The 16,796-nt window shown below is 43.6% G+C and overlaps 1 protein-coding gene across 3 annotated transcripts in view; it reads right to left on the reverse strand.

The window, feature by feature from the left end:
• ANKDD1A (ankyrin repeat and death domain containing 1A) overlaps positions 1–16,796 on the reverse strand; it is a 114,156-nt gene that overhangs the window by 83,920 nt on the left and 13,440 nt on the right. The window contains exon 2 of one of the 3 annotated variants that reach the window (XM_073618348.1): positions 201–308. In XM_073618348.1, the coding sequence (XP_073474449.1) occupies positions 201–308 (108 nt within the window). Of the gene's footprint in view, positions 1–200; positions 309–16,796 lie in introns of those variants that run through there. The other 2 variants (XM_073618350.1, XM_073618349.1) reach the window with 2 other exon arrangements.

The raw sequence follows: 16,796 nt of genomic DNA on the forward strand, positions 1-16,796 counted from the left end.
ATCACCACTCTTAGCAAACTCCCAAAAGTCCCCATCCCAACACAAATCCCCTCCCCCAATCTCTTCATGGCGCCCCCCCCCCCACAGTGCCTAGGGCAGCCGTCCCTCCTGCCCACCCCTTGTCCCGGCCCTGCTGGACACATCCCAAACATCAGACCTTGCTACTATAGTGTGGTACTAGCATAGAAGGGATACTGTACCTACACTGTTCTTCGCTCTGACGTTCACCCCTCTTCCAATCAGCAGCTGCATCTTCTCTACGTTGTTGGTTTTTGCAGCGAGGTGGAACTCTTGCTCGGTGCGCAGCACTAAAAGAAAATTCAGGGTTAGGAAAGCCATTAAAAGGAACTAATAATGAATAACTACTAAAGACCAACTGCTTACAGATCAGCAACCTTTTCAACACACAAGCAGCCGAAGGTAATACTCAAGAGGTGTATTTATAAAACATTTACAGGGCTAATCGTCTTGCAAAACTGCAAAAGCGTTCGTTTTGTGCAACATCGAAAAATTACTAGGCTGTTTTCTCTGCAGGTCGGATGTTATTCGGTTTTTAAAAATCGTATGAATACTGCGTTTTGGCCACTAGATGGAGCTAAGGATCAAGTCTTAATTTCCTACGATCATCAGCTCCATCTAGTGGCCATAATGTGGTACTGTCCCGATTCACGCTATTCTTTTGAAGGAAGAACACCAGACCTGGAGTGTAAATAAGTATTCATTTGCTATGATTATCAGCTCCATCTACTGGCCAGAATGTGGTATTTTCCCGATTCCTGCTATTCTTTTGAAGGAAGAACACCAAACCTGGAGAATAAATAAGTATTCACTTCCTATGATCATCAACCCCATTTAGAGGCCATAATGCGGTGTATTCCCGATTCACGGTATTCTTTTGAATAAAAAACATCCGACCTGGAGTAATCAAGTAACTTGATTTTACACAAAATAAGTGTACACACAGTTTTCACAGGACAAATAGCTCTGCAATTTTTTAAAATCATTTTTAATTGATCTCTTAATGTACGTTTTGCTGGCAAAAGTGATTCCACCCGTACTGATGGAAGTAGTGAGTGGGGCACAATCTAGCTTTCCAAACGTGAAGATCCTACAAAGGTTTGTTTCTGACCATTCTGAAGGCCAGGTCCTAGTCCACTTTTGCCCAACCCCCTGTGCTACTAATACACAGAATTCCAAGGGTCAGTTCACACAACATGCAGTCCAGTGCGTTTTTTTCTGCATCAAAAACGCATGGAAAGTAGGTTAACCACTTAAGGACTGAGCCTCTTTCTGAGATTTGGTGTTTAAAAAAGTTTAAAAACATTTGTTTGCTAGAAAATTGCTTAGAACCCCCAAACATTAGATATATATTTTTTCTAATACCCTAGAGAATAAAATGGCGGTCGTTGCAATGCTTTCTGTCACACCGTATTTGCGCAGCGGTCTTACAAGCGCACTTTTTTTTTGGAGAAAATACACTTTTTTGCATTAAAAAATAAGACAACAGTAAAGTTAGCCCAATTTTTTTTTTATATTGTGAAAGATAATGTTACGCCGAGTAAATTGATACCCAACATGTCACGCTTCAAAATTGCGCCCGCTCGTGGAATGGCGACAAACTTTTACCCTTAAAAATCTCCATAGGCGATGTTTAAAGAAATTCTACAGGTTGCATGTTTTGAGTTACAGAGGGGGTCTAGGGCTAGAATTATTGCTGTCACTCTACCGATCGCGGCGATATCTCACATGTGTGGTTTGAACACCGTTTTCATTTGCGTTCGCTTCTGAACGTGAGCTTGGCAGGACGGGGCGCATTAAAAATTTTTTTTTTTTTAATTTATTTTACTTTTTATTTTTAACTGTTTTTTACAGCAGCCACTTGTGCCCATCAAACGCAGACACTTGTGCCCATCAAACGCAGACACTTGTGCCCATCAAACGCAGACACTTGTGCCCATCAAACGCAGACACTTTTGCCCATCAAATGCAGACACTGTGCCCATCACATGCAGCCACTTGTGCCCGTCAAATGCAGCCATTGTGACTACCGACCCCCCCCACTCGCGGGGCTCGCGGTTCTGGCAGCATCCTCTGCGCCCTGAGTCCACCCTATTTTGAAGCCTCTGGCTCTAATCAGGTGCTTCAAAAAGTACCAGCCCCTCCCGCCCCCACCATAGGAATCCATGCGTCCGGCATCCTGAAAGAGGCCAGGCGCATGGATCGGGGGGTGGCGCCCATGCACCCACAGTGCACGGGCCGCCACTGCTGCATACTTTGGATGTAATCAGTGGTTGAGTTATTGTTGCCTTTCTATCATCTGGAACCAGTCTGCCCATTCTCCTCTGACATCAACAAGGCATTTTCCTCCACACAACTGCCGCTCACTGGATATTTTCTCTTTTTTGGACCTTTCTCTGTAAACCCAAAAGATGGTTGTGTGTGAAAATTCCAGTAGATCAGCAGTTTTTTAAATACTCAGACCAGCCCGTCTGGCACCAACAACAGCAAAGTCACTTAAATCCCCTTTCTTCCCAATTCTGATGCTCGGTTTGAACTTCAGCAAGTCGTCTTCACCAAGTCTAGTTGCCTAAATGCATTGAGTTGCTGCCATGTGATTGGCTGATTAGCAAATTGTGTTACCAAGCAATTGTACAGGTGTACCTAATAAAGTGTCCGGTGAGTGTATATAGTAAAACACATGTTTTAGAGATGAATGTTCTTCTATGTAGGGCACACCTATAGTTGTTATTCTATGGTACAATGCATTGTGAGTTCCGGGGGCTGATCCTTTGTATTGATTATAATCAGAGAACGTCCAATCTATTCACAGACACTGGAATGTTCCGTTTCACTAAACTGCAGAAAACACTCAGGTTTCAGGTCTTCAGTGTGAAGGACATTCTGTCTCCATGGAATGTCTGCCAATTCATTTCGCTTTCATCTTTGGAAATAGTTTCGGCAAACACTAGATCACATTTACACAAAATATACAAAATGTAAAATAGAATTCCAGACTAAAGGTAACTAGTCTTAAAAACTCCCCATCCCCCTCTTACTGCGGTAGTATACCGCCAAAAAAAAAAAAAAAAAAAAATCAGTGGGCCCCCATGGAGGTTTAAGTCTCCTCCTGTTCCAAGTGTGTGGCCCCTTGCAAGTCCGATGGACTGTGGATCCGCCTGGAGGATGCGGAGGGGGCATGCGCGGTCATTGGGATCTTTGAATTCGACTATTTTTAACAACCTGGTTTGTGTGATGCATCCTCATTTAATCATCTACTTAATGGTAAATATACCTCCATAAATATGACAAGACTTTTTCTGCATTATTTAAAATGTTGCAACAATGCTTAGTATATTGACCAAAGTTTAAAGTTAATTTTATTTTGTTATATTTCCCTAGAATCTAAATCCCCCTGAAGAAGACCAGATTGGGTCGAAATGCATTGGGGGTATTCATGCGGATATTAAATTTGTATACTTAACTGGATATATGTTTTCCTGGGGGCCTTTTGGCCATGAGTGATGTATATGTTGTTGTTTGTTAAACGTGAATCAGATTTTATTATAAACCTTTTGCATATTTGAATCTCTCTTGAATTTTTGATCTGCTCCATTCCTACATCATTACTTAATGTCTTGCTGCTTAAAAAACCCTTTGGGGAAATTCTCGATTTTTTTTTAAGTCATAATGTACTAGCACTGTATACAGTGGCAGCAGGTGCTCCTTTTTTTTGGGGGGGGGGTTGTTAAACGGCTTTTCCCCTCACGCTGAAAAAAAAGCTGATTACCAACATCAGTCCCGCACACGGACACCCACTGCTGTTAAGCAGTGCCCACTAGTGCCACCTACCAGTGCATATCAGTGCTGCCTATCAGTGCTTCCAATCAGTGACCATCAGTGCCACCCATCAGTGCTGCCTTATTAGTGCCCACCAGTGCCGCCTATTAGTGCCACCCATCAGTGCCACCCATCAGTGCCCACCAGTGCCACCCATCATCAGTGCCACCTTATGAGTGCCCACCAGTGCTGCCTTATCAGTGCCCACCAGTGCCGCCCTATCAGTGCCCACCAGTGCCGCCCTATCAGTGCCCACCAGTGCCGCCCTATCAGTGCCCACCAGTGCCGCCCTATCAGTGCCCACCAGTGCCACCTTATCAGTGCCCACCAGTGCCACCTTATCAGTGCCCATCATTGCCACCTATCAGTGTCACCTACCAGTGCCTATCAGTGCCACCTATCAGTACCCACCAGTGCAGCCTATCAGTGGCCACCAGTGCAGCCTCATCAGCGCACATCAGTGAAGGAGAAAAATTACCCGTTTGCAAAATTTGATAACTATGAAACTGTTTATTTTTTCTTTCTTTTTTTTTTTTAGCCTGGGCGTGTATGGGCGTGCTTGGCAAAGAGTAGGGGGGCGTGAGATACACGCCTCCACCCTCTGCCAAGCACGCCCATACACAGTGGCGCCACTACAGAAAGCCGGCCGCCGTGGGCTGCAAGTGTGCGGGAGGTGGCAGCGGGAGCCGGGAATCAGCAAGACGGGTGGGGGGGGGCTTTATCTCATGCGGGGGGGCGGCATGTGTCACTCGCGTCCACATAAGCAGCAGGTGACAGGTGGAGCCTTAAGCTCCGCCTACCCTCCCCTGCACTGCTTTCCTGCAGTGAATCTTCTCCTCGGCCCTGGGGCGGGATCTAGCTGTGACGTCAGGAGGAGAGAGAGGAGCACGAGGGAAACCCCCAGGACAGCAGGTACAATGATTGAATTGTAAAGTGCCGCCCTAGGCCTAGGCCAAAACACAGCCCTGACTTACATGGAGCCATTTGTGTGGGATGACTGTAGGTTCAGGGATGTATGGGATCCTGTCTTGATCCACATGCAGCCTAAAGTTATTTATAGGGCTTCCTGGACTCCACTAATAGGCTGCAGGTGCCGACCACTCCCCCACCTCCAGCTGAGGACACCCTCAGAGGGTGAGGGAGGCCAACACCTGCAGCAAATTCCCAATGGTGTCAATGCATCAAAAGGGGATTCCAAAAGGGCCCAACATATTAGCGCAGCCATTGGCTCCCGCTGTTGTCAATAAAATCCAATGACGCAGGAGCGAGGGGGCGGGGCCGAGCCCTGCTGTCTGTCAATGGACACAGCAGCAGGACATAGGAGCGCTCGTGCCCGAGTGCCCCCGAGGGGGAGTGGTTCTCCAATGGGGCTCTAGAAAAGAGGAGGAGCCAGGAGCACTGTTGAGGGACCCCAGAAGAGCAGGATCGGGGCCACTCTGTGCAAAAGCAACTTAACAGAGGAGGTAAGTATGAGATGTTTGTTATTTATTTATTTTTAAAACCCAAACCTTTACATATCCTTTAAAACAGGGGTGATCAAAGGGTTAAATGTGTGCCCAACATGTGTTACTGTGTGCTGTTTTTACTAAGCAATGTGCTTTGCAGGGAGAAAAAAACAAAACATTTCTGCTGTCAGGCGAGAGCCCTGTATTTGTTTACATACACAGGCCTCTCTTTGGTAATTACCGGAGACGATCGTCGGGTGCCGGCGACCAATCGGTGGTTACCACCCGCTGATTGGCTGTGCTGCGATTGGCTGCAGCGTGAGCCAGGGTGGCAGGAGCGTGCGAGCGCACTCCATACCCCAGCACGTGGATCACGTACTAGGTACGTGATCCAGCGCAGAGCGGCCATCCTACTGAAGTATTAGAGCAGTATACGGTTGTAAAGTGAATAATTAATATACAGTAAAACCTTGGTTGAGAGTGTTTTGCAAGACAAGCAAAATATTTTAATAAACTTTGACTTGATATCTTGAGCGATATCTTGAGATACAAGTAGTGTCACGTCACAACTGAGTATAAAAGAGAAGAGAGGCGCCTCCAAGTGTAGCAATATGGTTACATTTAATGAAGGTGCAACATTTAGCAACTCACATGGTTGATGATTAAAAGAGGCACATCTAGGTATGCAGGCATCCGGGATAAAGCTGTCCACATAGACCAGGGCTGTCTTTAATATTGATTGGATCCTGGGCAAAACTTTTCTTGGGCTCCCCCCCCATGCAGTTTCGCTCTCCATTTGCTCTGAGACATACAATAAATAGCAGCTAGACTCAAAATCAGTTTACTGAATCAGATCAGGCAGCTATTACTATTGGTTGCCAGGAGGTTACAGTGTATCATTACCGCTCACTGACTGGTTGCTAGAGGTTACAGCACACATTACGGCTCACTGATTAGTTGCTAGAGGTTACAGCACATGATTTCTGCTTGTTGATTGGTTGCTAGAGATTACTGTGGATATGACCTCAGGGGGGCATGATATACATATCAATGCTGCTGGCTGCCGCTATTTACATATGAATGCCGGTAATTTACATGTAAACACAGGGTCTGCAGGTGAGTCATCTGTACACAACAATAGGGCAGAGCTGGGCAGCATTAGTAGCAGCACTTCACACTGAGATATTGGGACACAGCACAGGACTAAAACCTCAAGGGACGAGGGAATTTAAACCAGGATAGTTGGCAAGTATGAGGCAGCTGCTTTGGGCCCCCCAACAATGACAAGGCCCAGGGCAGCTGCCCCTTTTGCCCTGCCTTAAAAACGGCCCTGCGTAGTACATGATCCAGCACAGAGCGGCCGTCCTACTGAAGTGTTAGAGCAGTGTAGTGAATAAATAATATACAGTAAAACCTTGGTTTGAGAGTATTTTGCAAGACAAGCAAAATATTTTAATAAATTTGACTTGATATACAAGTAGCGTCATGTCACAACTGAGTATAAAAGAGAAGAGAGACGCCTCCAAGTGTAGCAATATGGTTACATTTAATGAAGGTACAACATTTAGCAACTCACATGGTTGATCATTACAACAGACACATCTAAGTATGCAGGCATCTGGGGTAAAGCTGTCCACATAGACCAGGGCTGTGTTTAATATTGATTGGACCCTGGGCAAACTTTTCTTGGACCCCCCAATGCACTTTCGCTCTCCACATGCTCTGAGACATACAATAAATAGCAGCTAGACTCAAAATCAGTTTACTGAATCAGATTAGGCAGCTATTACGATTGGTTGCCAGAGGTTACAGCATATCATTACCGCTTACTGACTGGTTGCTAGAGGTTACAGCACACATTACATGTTACTGATTAGTTGCTAGAGGTTACAGCACATGATTTCTGCTTGTTGATTGGTTGCTAGAGATTACTGTGGATATGACCTCAGGGGGGCAGGACATACATATCAATGCCGCCGGCCGCCGCTATTTACATATGAATGCCGGTAATTTACATGTAAACACAGGGTCTGCAGGTGAGTCATCTGTACACAACAATAGGGCAGAGCTGGGCAGCATTAGTAGCAGCACTTCACACTGAGATATTGGGACACAGCACAGGACTAAAACCTCAAGGGACTAGGGAATTAAAACCTGGATAGTTGGCAAGTATGAGGCAGCTGCTTTGGGCCCCACAACAATTACAGGGCCCAGGGCAGCTGCCCCTTTTGCCCTGCCTAAAAAACGGCCCTGACATAGACCATCCTCCTCACCATCATCGATGTCATCCCTTCCATGCTGCACTCCACAAACGATTCAAGCCTCGCTTTCAGATCGCTCTACTGCAGGGAAGTCTTCCTGATCACGATTGCAGACTAACAGCGGTGAGAGCCGGTGGTGCAGAGGATGGTCTATGTGGCATATTTAGATGTGCATCTTTTAATCGTCAACCATGTGAGTTGCTAAATGTTGTACCTTCATTAAACGTTACCATATTACTACACTTAGAGGCGCCTCTCTTCTCTTTTATACTCTGGAGCTCCTGCTGGATTTTGCTTCTAATCCCCTTGTGGAGGCTTCCATTTGTGGATGGACATTTTATGGTTACACAACCTATCACATTGCTATAATCTTTTTATATGGACTACATACCTCCCAACATTTTGAGATGGGAATGAGGGACACCTACTAGCAAATGTATGTAGGCATAGGACACACCCCCTGCCACACCCCCTTAAAGGAGAATTAACCAAAAAAAAGGCTAATTAAATCCACAAGGGACTTTTTTTTACCACTACTATTCCTTTATACTGGCTTTTAAAATTTACAAATGCAGCAATTTATAATTTGGATGAAATGTTTAGCACTGGGAAACACTTTTTGAAAGATAAAAAGTGCATTTTATATACAACTATATCAGACCAAAATGAGGGGCAAATTAGGGGAAAAGAGGGACATTGCTCCAAATCAGGGACAGTTGGGAGCTACGAGACTTTAAACTGAAAGACCTATGAATAAATGGTTGTAGAACGAATCATCTGGTGTTTCCATTATTTCTTATGGGGAAATTTGCTTTGATATACAAGTGCTTAGGATTACCAAGCATGTTTCTGGAATGAAGTATGCTCACAATCCAAGGTTTCACTGTACTTATTTCTCCAATTTCAATACAAATATTGAATAAGCAAAAAAAAAAAAAAAAAAAGAAGTAAACTATAGAAGAGTTACCAACATGTGACAATTAAATGACACAGTTCTGCATTACTTTCGGTAGAGCCCTGGTATATACTGCAGTATACATTTTACTTTATACATTGTAATCTTTGATCCTTTGGAGGAGTTGGGAACACAGGTGAGGTCTCGAGATGCTTGCAGGTTGCCAACAATGCCTTAGAGCAGTGTTTCTCAACTCCAGTCCTCAAGGCCAGGTCATGTTTTCAGGATTTCTCTCAGAAGAAAACGGCAGTGGTAATTACTAAGGCAGTGAAGCTGATCAAATCACCTGTGCAAAATAAAGGCAAGACTGAAAACATGACCTGTTGGGGCGCCTTGAGGTCTGGAGTTGAGAAACACTGCCTTAGAGCTTCTCTTCCATTCATGCGTTCAATAGAACTACAACTAGGCAGGAAATGAAATTAGTCCTGACAGGCTGCCTTTGTGTGCGAGGACTCCAGGGCATAGAGGGAAAAAAAAAACAGAGAAAACCGTAGACAGCGCGGACTGGAGCCAGCTCCTCCATAGACACATCCGTCTGAAACAGCGGCAGATCCTGGTTCATAATGTAACAGGGAGAGATTTCTGTCGGATAACCATGGAGAACATACCGTTCTCTCTGCCTGTTCTATACACGTCCTATATACAGTGCCTTGCAAAAGTATTCACCCCCCTTGGCTTTTTACCTATTTTGTTACATTACAGCCTTTAGTGCAATGTTTTTTTTAATCTGAATTATATGTGATGGATCAGAACACAATAGTCTAAGTTGGTGAAGTAAAATTAGAAAAATAAATACATAAAACTATTTTTCAGAAATACAAAAACTGATAATTGCCATGTGCGTATGTATTCACCCCCTTTGTTATGAAGCCCATAAAAAGCTCTGGTGCAACCAATTACCTTCAGAAGTCACATAATTAGTGAAGTGATGTCCACCTGTGTGCAATCTAAGTGTCACATAATCTATCATTACATAGACACACCTTTCTGAAAGGCCCCAGAGGCTGCAACACCTAAGCAAGAGGCACCACTAACCAATCACTGCCATGAAGACCAAGGAACTCTCCAAACAAGTAAGGGACCATGTTGTTGAGAAGTACAAGTCAGGGTTAGGTTATAAAAAAAAAATATCCAAATATTTGATGATCGATAGGAGCTCCATCAAAATCTATTGTAGCCAAATGGAAAGAACATGGCACAACAGCAAACCTGCCAGGAGACGGCCGCACACCAAAACTCACGGACCGGGCAAGGAGGGCATTAATCAGAGAGGCAGCACAGAGGTGTCCTTTTATGAAACTGAGATCAGCGGCGATCCCCAGTCTCACCACTGATCTCAGCTCATTACCAGTTTATGAAACTGAGATAATCAGCGGAGAACATGTTCTCCGCTGATTATCTCAGCACAGCGAGAATTTGTAACTGACTTCACAGAAACGGCCAGTTTATGAAGGTGCGATCTCAGCACCTCACTGGCGATCTGTGACAGAATTCTCACTTTCTGATTCACCATTTCAGAAGTGGAGAATCAGAGTGAGAAGCCTGAAAATGGCTGATATTCTGGAGAAAGCAAGAAGTCTTTTGACTTCTTTCTTTCACCAAACAGTCAGAGCACACCTTCCCCACCATTACACACCCCAAAACCAGCAGGATAGGAATTTATAGTGTGTGTGTGTGTATATATATATATATATATATATATATATATATATATATATATATATATATACACACACACACACACACACACACACACACACACACACATATATATATTTTTTTTTTAGATGTTCACGTCTCTGGCTGGGTTCACACTTGTGCGATGCGTGAACCAGCGTGATTCCTGTGCGGGTTTTCACATCGCACCTACATTGACATCTGCGCACCACTGCGGGTGTCAATGTAAAGTTAATGACACCCCCAGATCATTTCACAGATCGCAGTGCGAACTATGTAATGGTGCAGGAATTGGATCGCATGGGTGTTCACACCCATGCGATCCGATTCCAGTGCGGACCAAATAAAGGGTCCTGTACCATTTTGGTGCAAATGCAATATGATTTAGGGCCATTTCCCACTGCTGCGTTGTCCGAGATCGGATGTGATTCGCACCGCACTGCAGTGCAAAATCACATCCGATCTCTGTGCGATGCGATTTCAGTCATACAGATAGTATTGCTAAATTTGCATTGCCCTCGGACCAAACTCTTACAGGACCCTTTTTTTGGTCCACAGCAGAATCGGATTGCATGGGTGTTCACACCCATGCGATTCGATTACTGTCCGAGTTTGCAGATCGCACTGCGATATGCGAACTGATTTGGGGGTGTTGTTAACTTTTAGGCCCGGTTCACACTTGTGCGATGCCGGACATCGCACAGGCATCGCATGTTATTCGCAGCACACTGGCATTCACATTACATGCGATGTCTGTGCGGTGCGATATCAGCTGTACAGATAGTATGGCTGATATCGCACCGCATTTGGTGCAAACACGCACAGGACCCTTTTTTCTGTTCGGACCAGAATCAGATCGCATGTGTGTTCACACATATGCGATCCGATTCATGTCCGAACTGTCAGTTCGCAGTGCGATATGCAAGCTGATCTGGGGGTGTCGTTAACAATGTATTGACACTCCCCAGCGATTCGCATATGGCAGTGTGAACTGACATGCGAGTCGGTGCGATGCGGGAACCCGCAGTGGATTCGCAGTGTTCTCGCATTGCACCAGTTTATCAATTTTTATGTTTATCTATAATGAAATATATTTTATTTTAATTTATTAATAAATATTTATACTTGTATACTTTATTAAAATTATTTTTTTAATGATTATAAATGTATTTTGCATTTATATGAATGGTGTATAGCTGCATTACATATGTGCATTACATTCATTTACTATACACCATTCACATTTAAATAGGGACATGTATGGTCTATAAATATTGATAAAAACAATGTTTTTTTATAATTAGGTTAATGTATATTGTGTAGGGGGAATTTAACTTTATTATTTTATTAATATGTTGGGGAATAATGTGTGCTGATTTGTGTTAAACTTTTGTATTTTCTGGTTCCTCATACTGTAATCCCGCTATATCACACGAGATTACAGTGAGAGGAGCCATTCTCGGGAGTTCCCGGCGTTTGTAGATCACTCCTCAACTCAAAATGAGAAGCGATCTACACACTTTCATAAACAGGCAATCAGAGGAGAGCGATCTCCTCTGAGAATGCCTGAGAACTGAAAAGCGGTATTTTACCGCAGTTTCATAAAAGGACACCAGAGACCTAAGGTAACCCTGGTGGAGCTGTAGAGTTCCACAGCAGAGACTGAAGTATCGGTACATATGACGACAATAAGCAGTACTTCTCCATAGAGTTGGGCTTTATGGCAGAGTGGCCAGAAGAAAGCCATTACTTTCAGCTAAAAAACAAAATGGCACGTTTTGAGTTTGCGAAAAGGCATGTGGGAGACTCCCAAAATGTATGGAGGAAGGTGCTCTGGTCTGATGAGACTAAAATTGAACTTTTTGGCCATCAAAGAAAACGCTATGTCTGGCGCAAACCCAACACATCACATCACCCAAAGAACACCATCCCCACTGTGAAACATGGTGGTGGCAACATCATGCCGTGGGGATGTTTTTCAGCATTCGGGACTGGGAAACTGGTCAGAGATGAGGTTAAGATGGATGGTGCTAAATACAGGGATATTCTTGAGCAAAACCTGTACCACTCTCTGTGTGATTTGAGGCTAGGACGGAGGTTCACCTTCCAGCAGGACAATGACCCCAAACACACTGCTAAAGCAACACTTGAGTGGTTTAAGGGGAAACATGGAAATGTGTTGGAATGGCCTAGTCAAAGCCCAGACCTCAATCCAATAGAAAATCTGTGGTCAGAATTAAAGATTGCAGTTCACAAGCGCAAACCATCCAACTTGAAGGGACTTATCCAAAGCGACTTGGAGCTGTGATAGCCGCAAAAGGTGGCTCTACAAAGTATTGACTTTAGGGGGGTGAATAGTTATGCACATTGACTTTTTCTGTTAATTTTGTCCTATTTGTTGTTTGCTTCACAATAAAAAAAAAAAACTAACAAAAACAAACATCTTCAAAGTTGTTGTCATGTTCTGTAAATTAAATGATGCAAATCCTCAAAACAATCCTTGTTAATTCCAGGTTGTGAGGCAACAAAACACGAAAAATGCCAAGGGGGGTGAATACTTTTGCAAGGCACTCTACACATTGTACTACATCTAAACCACAAATTAGACAGCGCTGAGGGCAGGGATGGGATTTACGGAAGAGGGGGTTACAACTTAAGCTTGGCCCCATGGACCAGTAGAATTTTGCTTCAATATATGGACATTCTGAAAAAAAATCATTGGTCAGAAAGTTCTTTCTGGCCATCAATGACCCAACACATTTCGTTCCATATCCTTTAGAATGTAAACACACAAATCCCGGTTCTGTCAGGGGAGAGGAGAGACAGATCGTGTGTTCCTACTAAGTAGGAACAACGATCCGTCTCCTCCTCTAGTCAGCCACATCTAGGGAACAAAGGTAACCCCTTGATCGCCCCCTAGTGTTAACCCCTTCCCTGCCAGTGACATTTATTCAGTAATCAATGGCTATTTTTAGCTCTGATTGCTGTATAAATGTCAGTGGTCCCAAAAAAGCGTCAAAAGTGTCCAATCTGTCCGCCGCAATCTCGCAGATCACCGCCATTACTATTAAAAAAAATAATAATAATAATAAAAATGCCATTAATCTATCCCCTATTTTGTAGACGCTATAAACTTTTGCGCAAACCAATCAATATATACGATTATTGCGTTTTTTTTTGTTTTTTTTATAAGGACATTACAAGGACATTTATAAAATAAGTTTTTGCTTGTTAAGCGTTTGAGGGTCAAGCTACAAACTACAACATGCACAAGTGTGAACGGGGCCTAAAGGATTCCGCATGCGACATGAAGGACATGTGACGTGTTCATTCCCTGACTTAGTTGGGGTAAGCGGAACACTTTGGTGGGATCAGCCATGCCTCTTGACCATTGACCTCTGGGGACCCGCCTGCTGACCTTTGGAGGAGGTCCCTATTCCAATCCCTGAGTCCTAACCTTGTTCTTCAAGTGGAAACCATAACCACAACCATAACTGACCTTTGACCTATGAACTTTAACCCTAAGTGCATCTCCACTTTGTGACTCCCCCACCCTAAAACCCCCTACCTTTCCCAGATCCTGCTTCTGGGAGACACACAGGTCCCAGAAGACAGCAGGGACCAGTGAGGACGCATAGCGCAACTCGCGCATGCGCAGTAGGGAACCAGGCTGTAAGGCCGCAAGGTTTCACTTCCCGATTCCCTTACAGAAGATGGCGGCGCCTCCACCCGAGAGCCGAGGGACAGATCGGCTTCGGGTGAGGACATCGCGGGCTCCCTGGACAGGTAAGTGTCCATATTTTAAAAGTCAGCATCTGCAGTATTTGTAGCGGCTGGCTAAAAAAAAAAAAAAAAAAATTTGGCGGAACTCCGCTTTAATATGCAGGGGTTTCCTCTCACTTCCTGTTTGGCTATGGCCTCCACCACCTACTGCTGGCGTCCAGCTTCTTTCAAAATGCAACATTAAAAAAAAAAAAAAAATTGCATCACAGATGTCACTATACCATATTTATTTATATCTATTCATTGCTAAAATGACTGTGAAATTCAAGTCGTAGCTGGGTGTAGTAAAATGTCCGCTGCCGTCTTCTGATTGCCCTGTCAGATTAGCAATCCTGCTATGCATGCGCAGTAAGCATTCAGCTGACAGAACGTCGCTTCCATTACCTAATCCGACGGGTTGCAGATTCTGACGGAGCACCGGGAGCGGGACTGGACGCTACACCTGTGCCTTCTGCCCAATCAAAACATGCAAAAGTAATGAGGGGAGATCTCTAAAAACTAGGGACGCACCGATACCATTTTTTTTACAACGAATACGAGTACCGATACTTTTTTTTTTAGTACTCACAGATACCAATTACCGATACCTACCGCAACTGTTTTGTTTTCACTTCAGCTGTCAGCAAGGGTACTGTCGTGGAAATTCCACTATACTCTTGCGCTATTAAGCGCCCTTTTCAGCCTCTTGGTATAATGCATCCTTAACCACCTCAATACCGAGCATTTTCACCCCCTTCCTGCCCAGGCCATTTTTCAGCTTTCAGCGCTGTCACACTTTGAATGACAATTGCGTGGTCATGCGACGCTGTACCCAAATGAAATTATCATTTTTTCCCCACAAATAGAGCTTTCTTGTGGTGGTATTTGATCGCCTCTGCGGTTTTTATTTTTTGCGCTATAAACAAAAGAAGAGTGACACGTTTGAAAAAAAAAAAAAGACAGACACAATATTTTTTACTTTTTGCTATAATAAATATCCAATTTTTTTTTCTTTAAAACTAATTTTTTCCTCAGTTTAGCCCGATACGTATTCTTCTACATATTTTGGTAAAAAAAAAAAAAAAAAAAAAAAAATCGCAATAAGTGCAAAAGTTATAGCGTCTACAAAAATAGGGGATAGATTTATAGCATTTTTTTTTTTTTTTTACTAGTAATGGCTGCGATCTGCAATTTGAATCGTGACTGTGATATTGCGGCGGACATATCGGACACTTTTGACACATTTTGGGACCATTCACATTTATACAGCGATCCGTGCTATTAAAAATGCATTGATTACTGTATAAATGTGACTGGCAGGGAAGGGGTTAACACTAGGGGGTGATCGAGGGGTTAATTATGTTCCTAGGGAGTGTTTCTAACTGTAGGGGGGAGGGGACTCACAAGGGGAGGAGACCGATCGGTGTTCCTCTGTACTGGGAACACACCATTGGTCTCCTCTCACCTGACAGGACGTGGATCTGTATGTTTACACTCACAGATCCACGGTCCTGCTGTGTTACCGGGCAATCGCAGGTGCCCAGTGACACGACGCGCGCGGGATTGCCGTCGGCGGCGCGTGCGCCCCCTGGTGGTCCGGGAAAGCGAGGGCGTCATATGACGCTCTCCCGCAATGAGAGCTGCGCTTTTTCAATGTGAAATGTATAAATATAGGTTAATATATATGTGTAAAAATATTCACTAACAAAGCAAACAAAAAAAAAAAGTTAAGTTAATCGTTTATAAAATAGACATGAACAAAACAATTAAAAAAGCAAGAAAATAATAATTAAATGGGAGGAGAATAGGGAGGTAATTAAGGCTGATTAGAGTAAATTAAGGGTTAATAAGGGGTTAAATAGAGGAACATTTGTTCATCCCTTTGATCTGCAGATAATGAAACAGAGATACAAAAAGAAACAATGTTTTTTTTTTTTTAATTTTAGTTTTGTTATGTTAATAGACATTCTTGGCTGCTTTTTTTTTTTTTTTTTTGACAGCTTTTTTTTGACACTTCAGCTATCAATAGGGGAGACCCACTGACAGCTCAACCAACCGAGCCTGAAAGTATCAGTGAATTTGCACGAGTACCGATACTTGTACAAATACTCGGTATCGGCGCAACCCTACTAAAAACCAAGGCAAGTTCATATTTCAAGCTCACCACACACATTAAAATCAGATTGCACAATCTCTTTTAAACCTACCAACAACTAACTGGTGAAAGGGAAAGGGTCGTCTGCCAGATTGGATACAAAATGATTGGATGGTTTAGGTATGTCCTCACATGACAAGATTTGTGTAAATCTTTGCCAGACCATACATGGATCGAAATTCAGCCGGTCTAGCTGAATTCTGTTCCCTGCATGGGCAGACTGGTTGTACAAAAGTTGATGTACCGATCGACTTCTGTACAACCCTGCTGTCAGATTTTCCAAAGATCGATCAGCACCGCCGGATATTGGATTTCAATGTCAAGTAACTAGTTTGGTAGCAAACTTTCACATGACGTGACTTCTGCAGTACTAATCACACTACAGTGTAATATAACCCATCACATCACATGCCACCGAGACCAGGTCATGTTTTTTATTCCTATCTCCTATAGGAAAATGTAGGTTCTCATTAGCATTCACTACTCATAGCAGAGCATGATGCAGAGACATCAATGTTTAATTCAAATCCAGAAAACCACAGTTAAGGCAAAAATCCTATTCCCTTTGTACAGTGCTGACGTCAGGATAACTGACGCACATTGACTGAAGTATTAAAACCCACATGGAAGACGCGGTCAATAATGAACATTCAGCTGTGTGCACGAGTCTGCATGATAGGCAAATGCTCTCACCTTGAGATTTT

This window comes from Aquarana catesbeiana, linkage group LG03 (assembly GCF_042186555.1).
Source record: "Aquarana catesbeiana isolate 2022-GZ linkage group LG03, ASM4218655v1, whole genome shotgun sequence".
Classification (NCBI taxonomy): domain Eukaryota; kingdom Metazoa; phylum Chordata; class Amphibia; order Anura; family Ranidae; genus Aquarana; species Aquarana catesbeiana.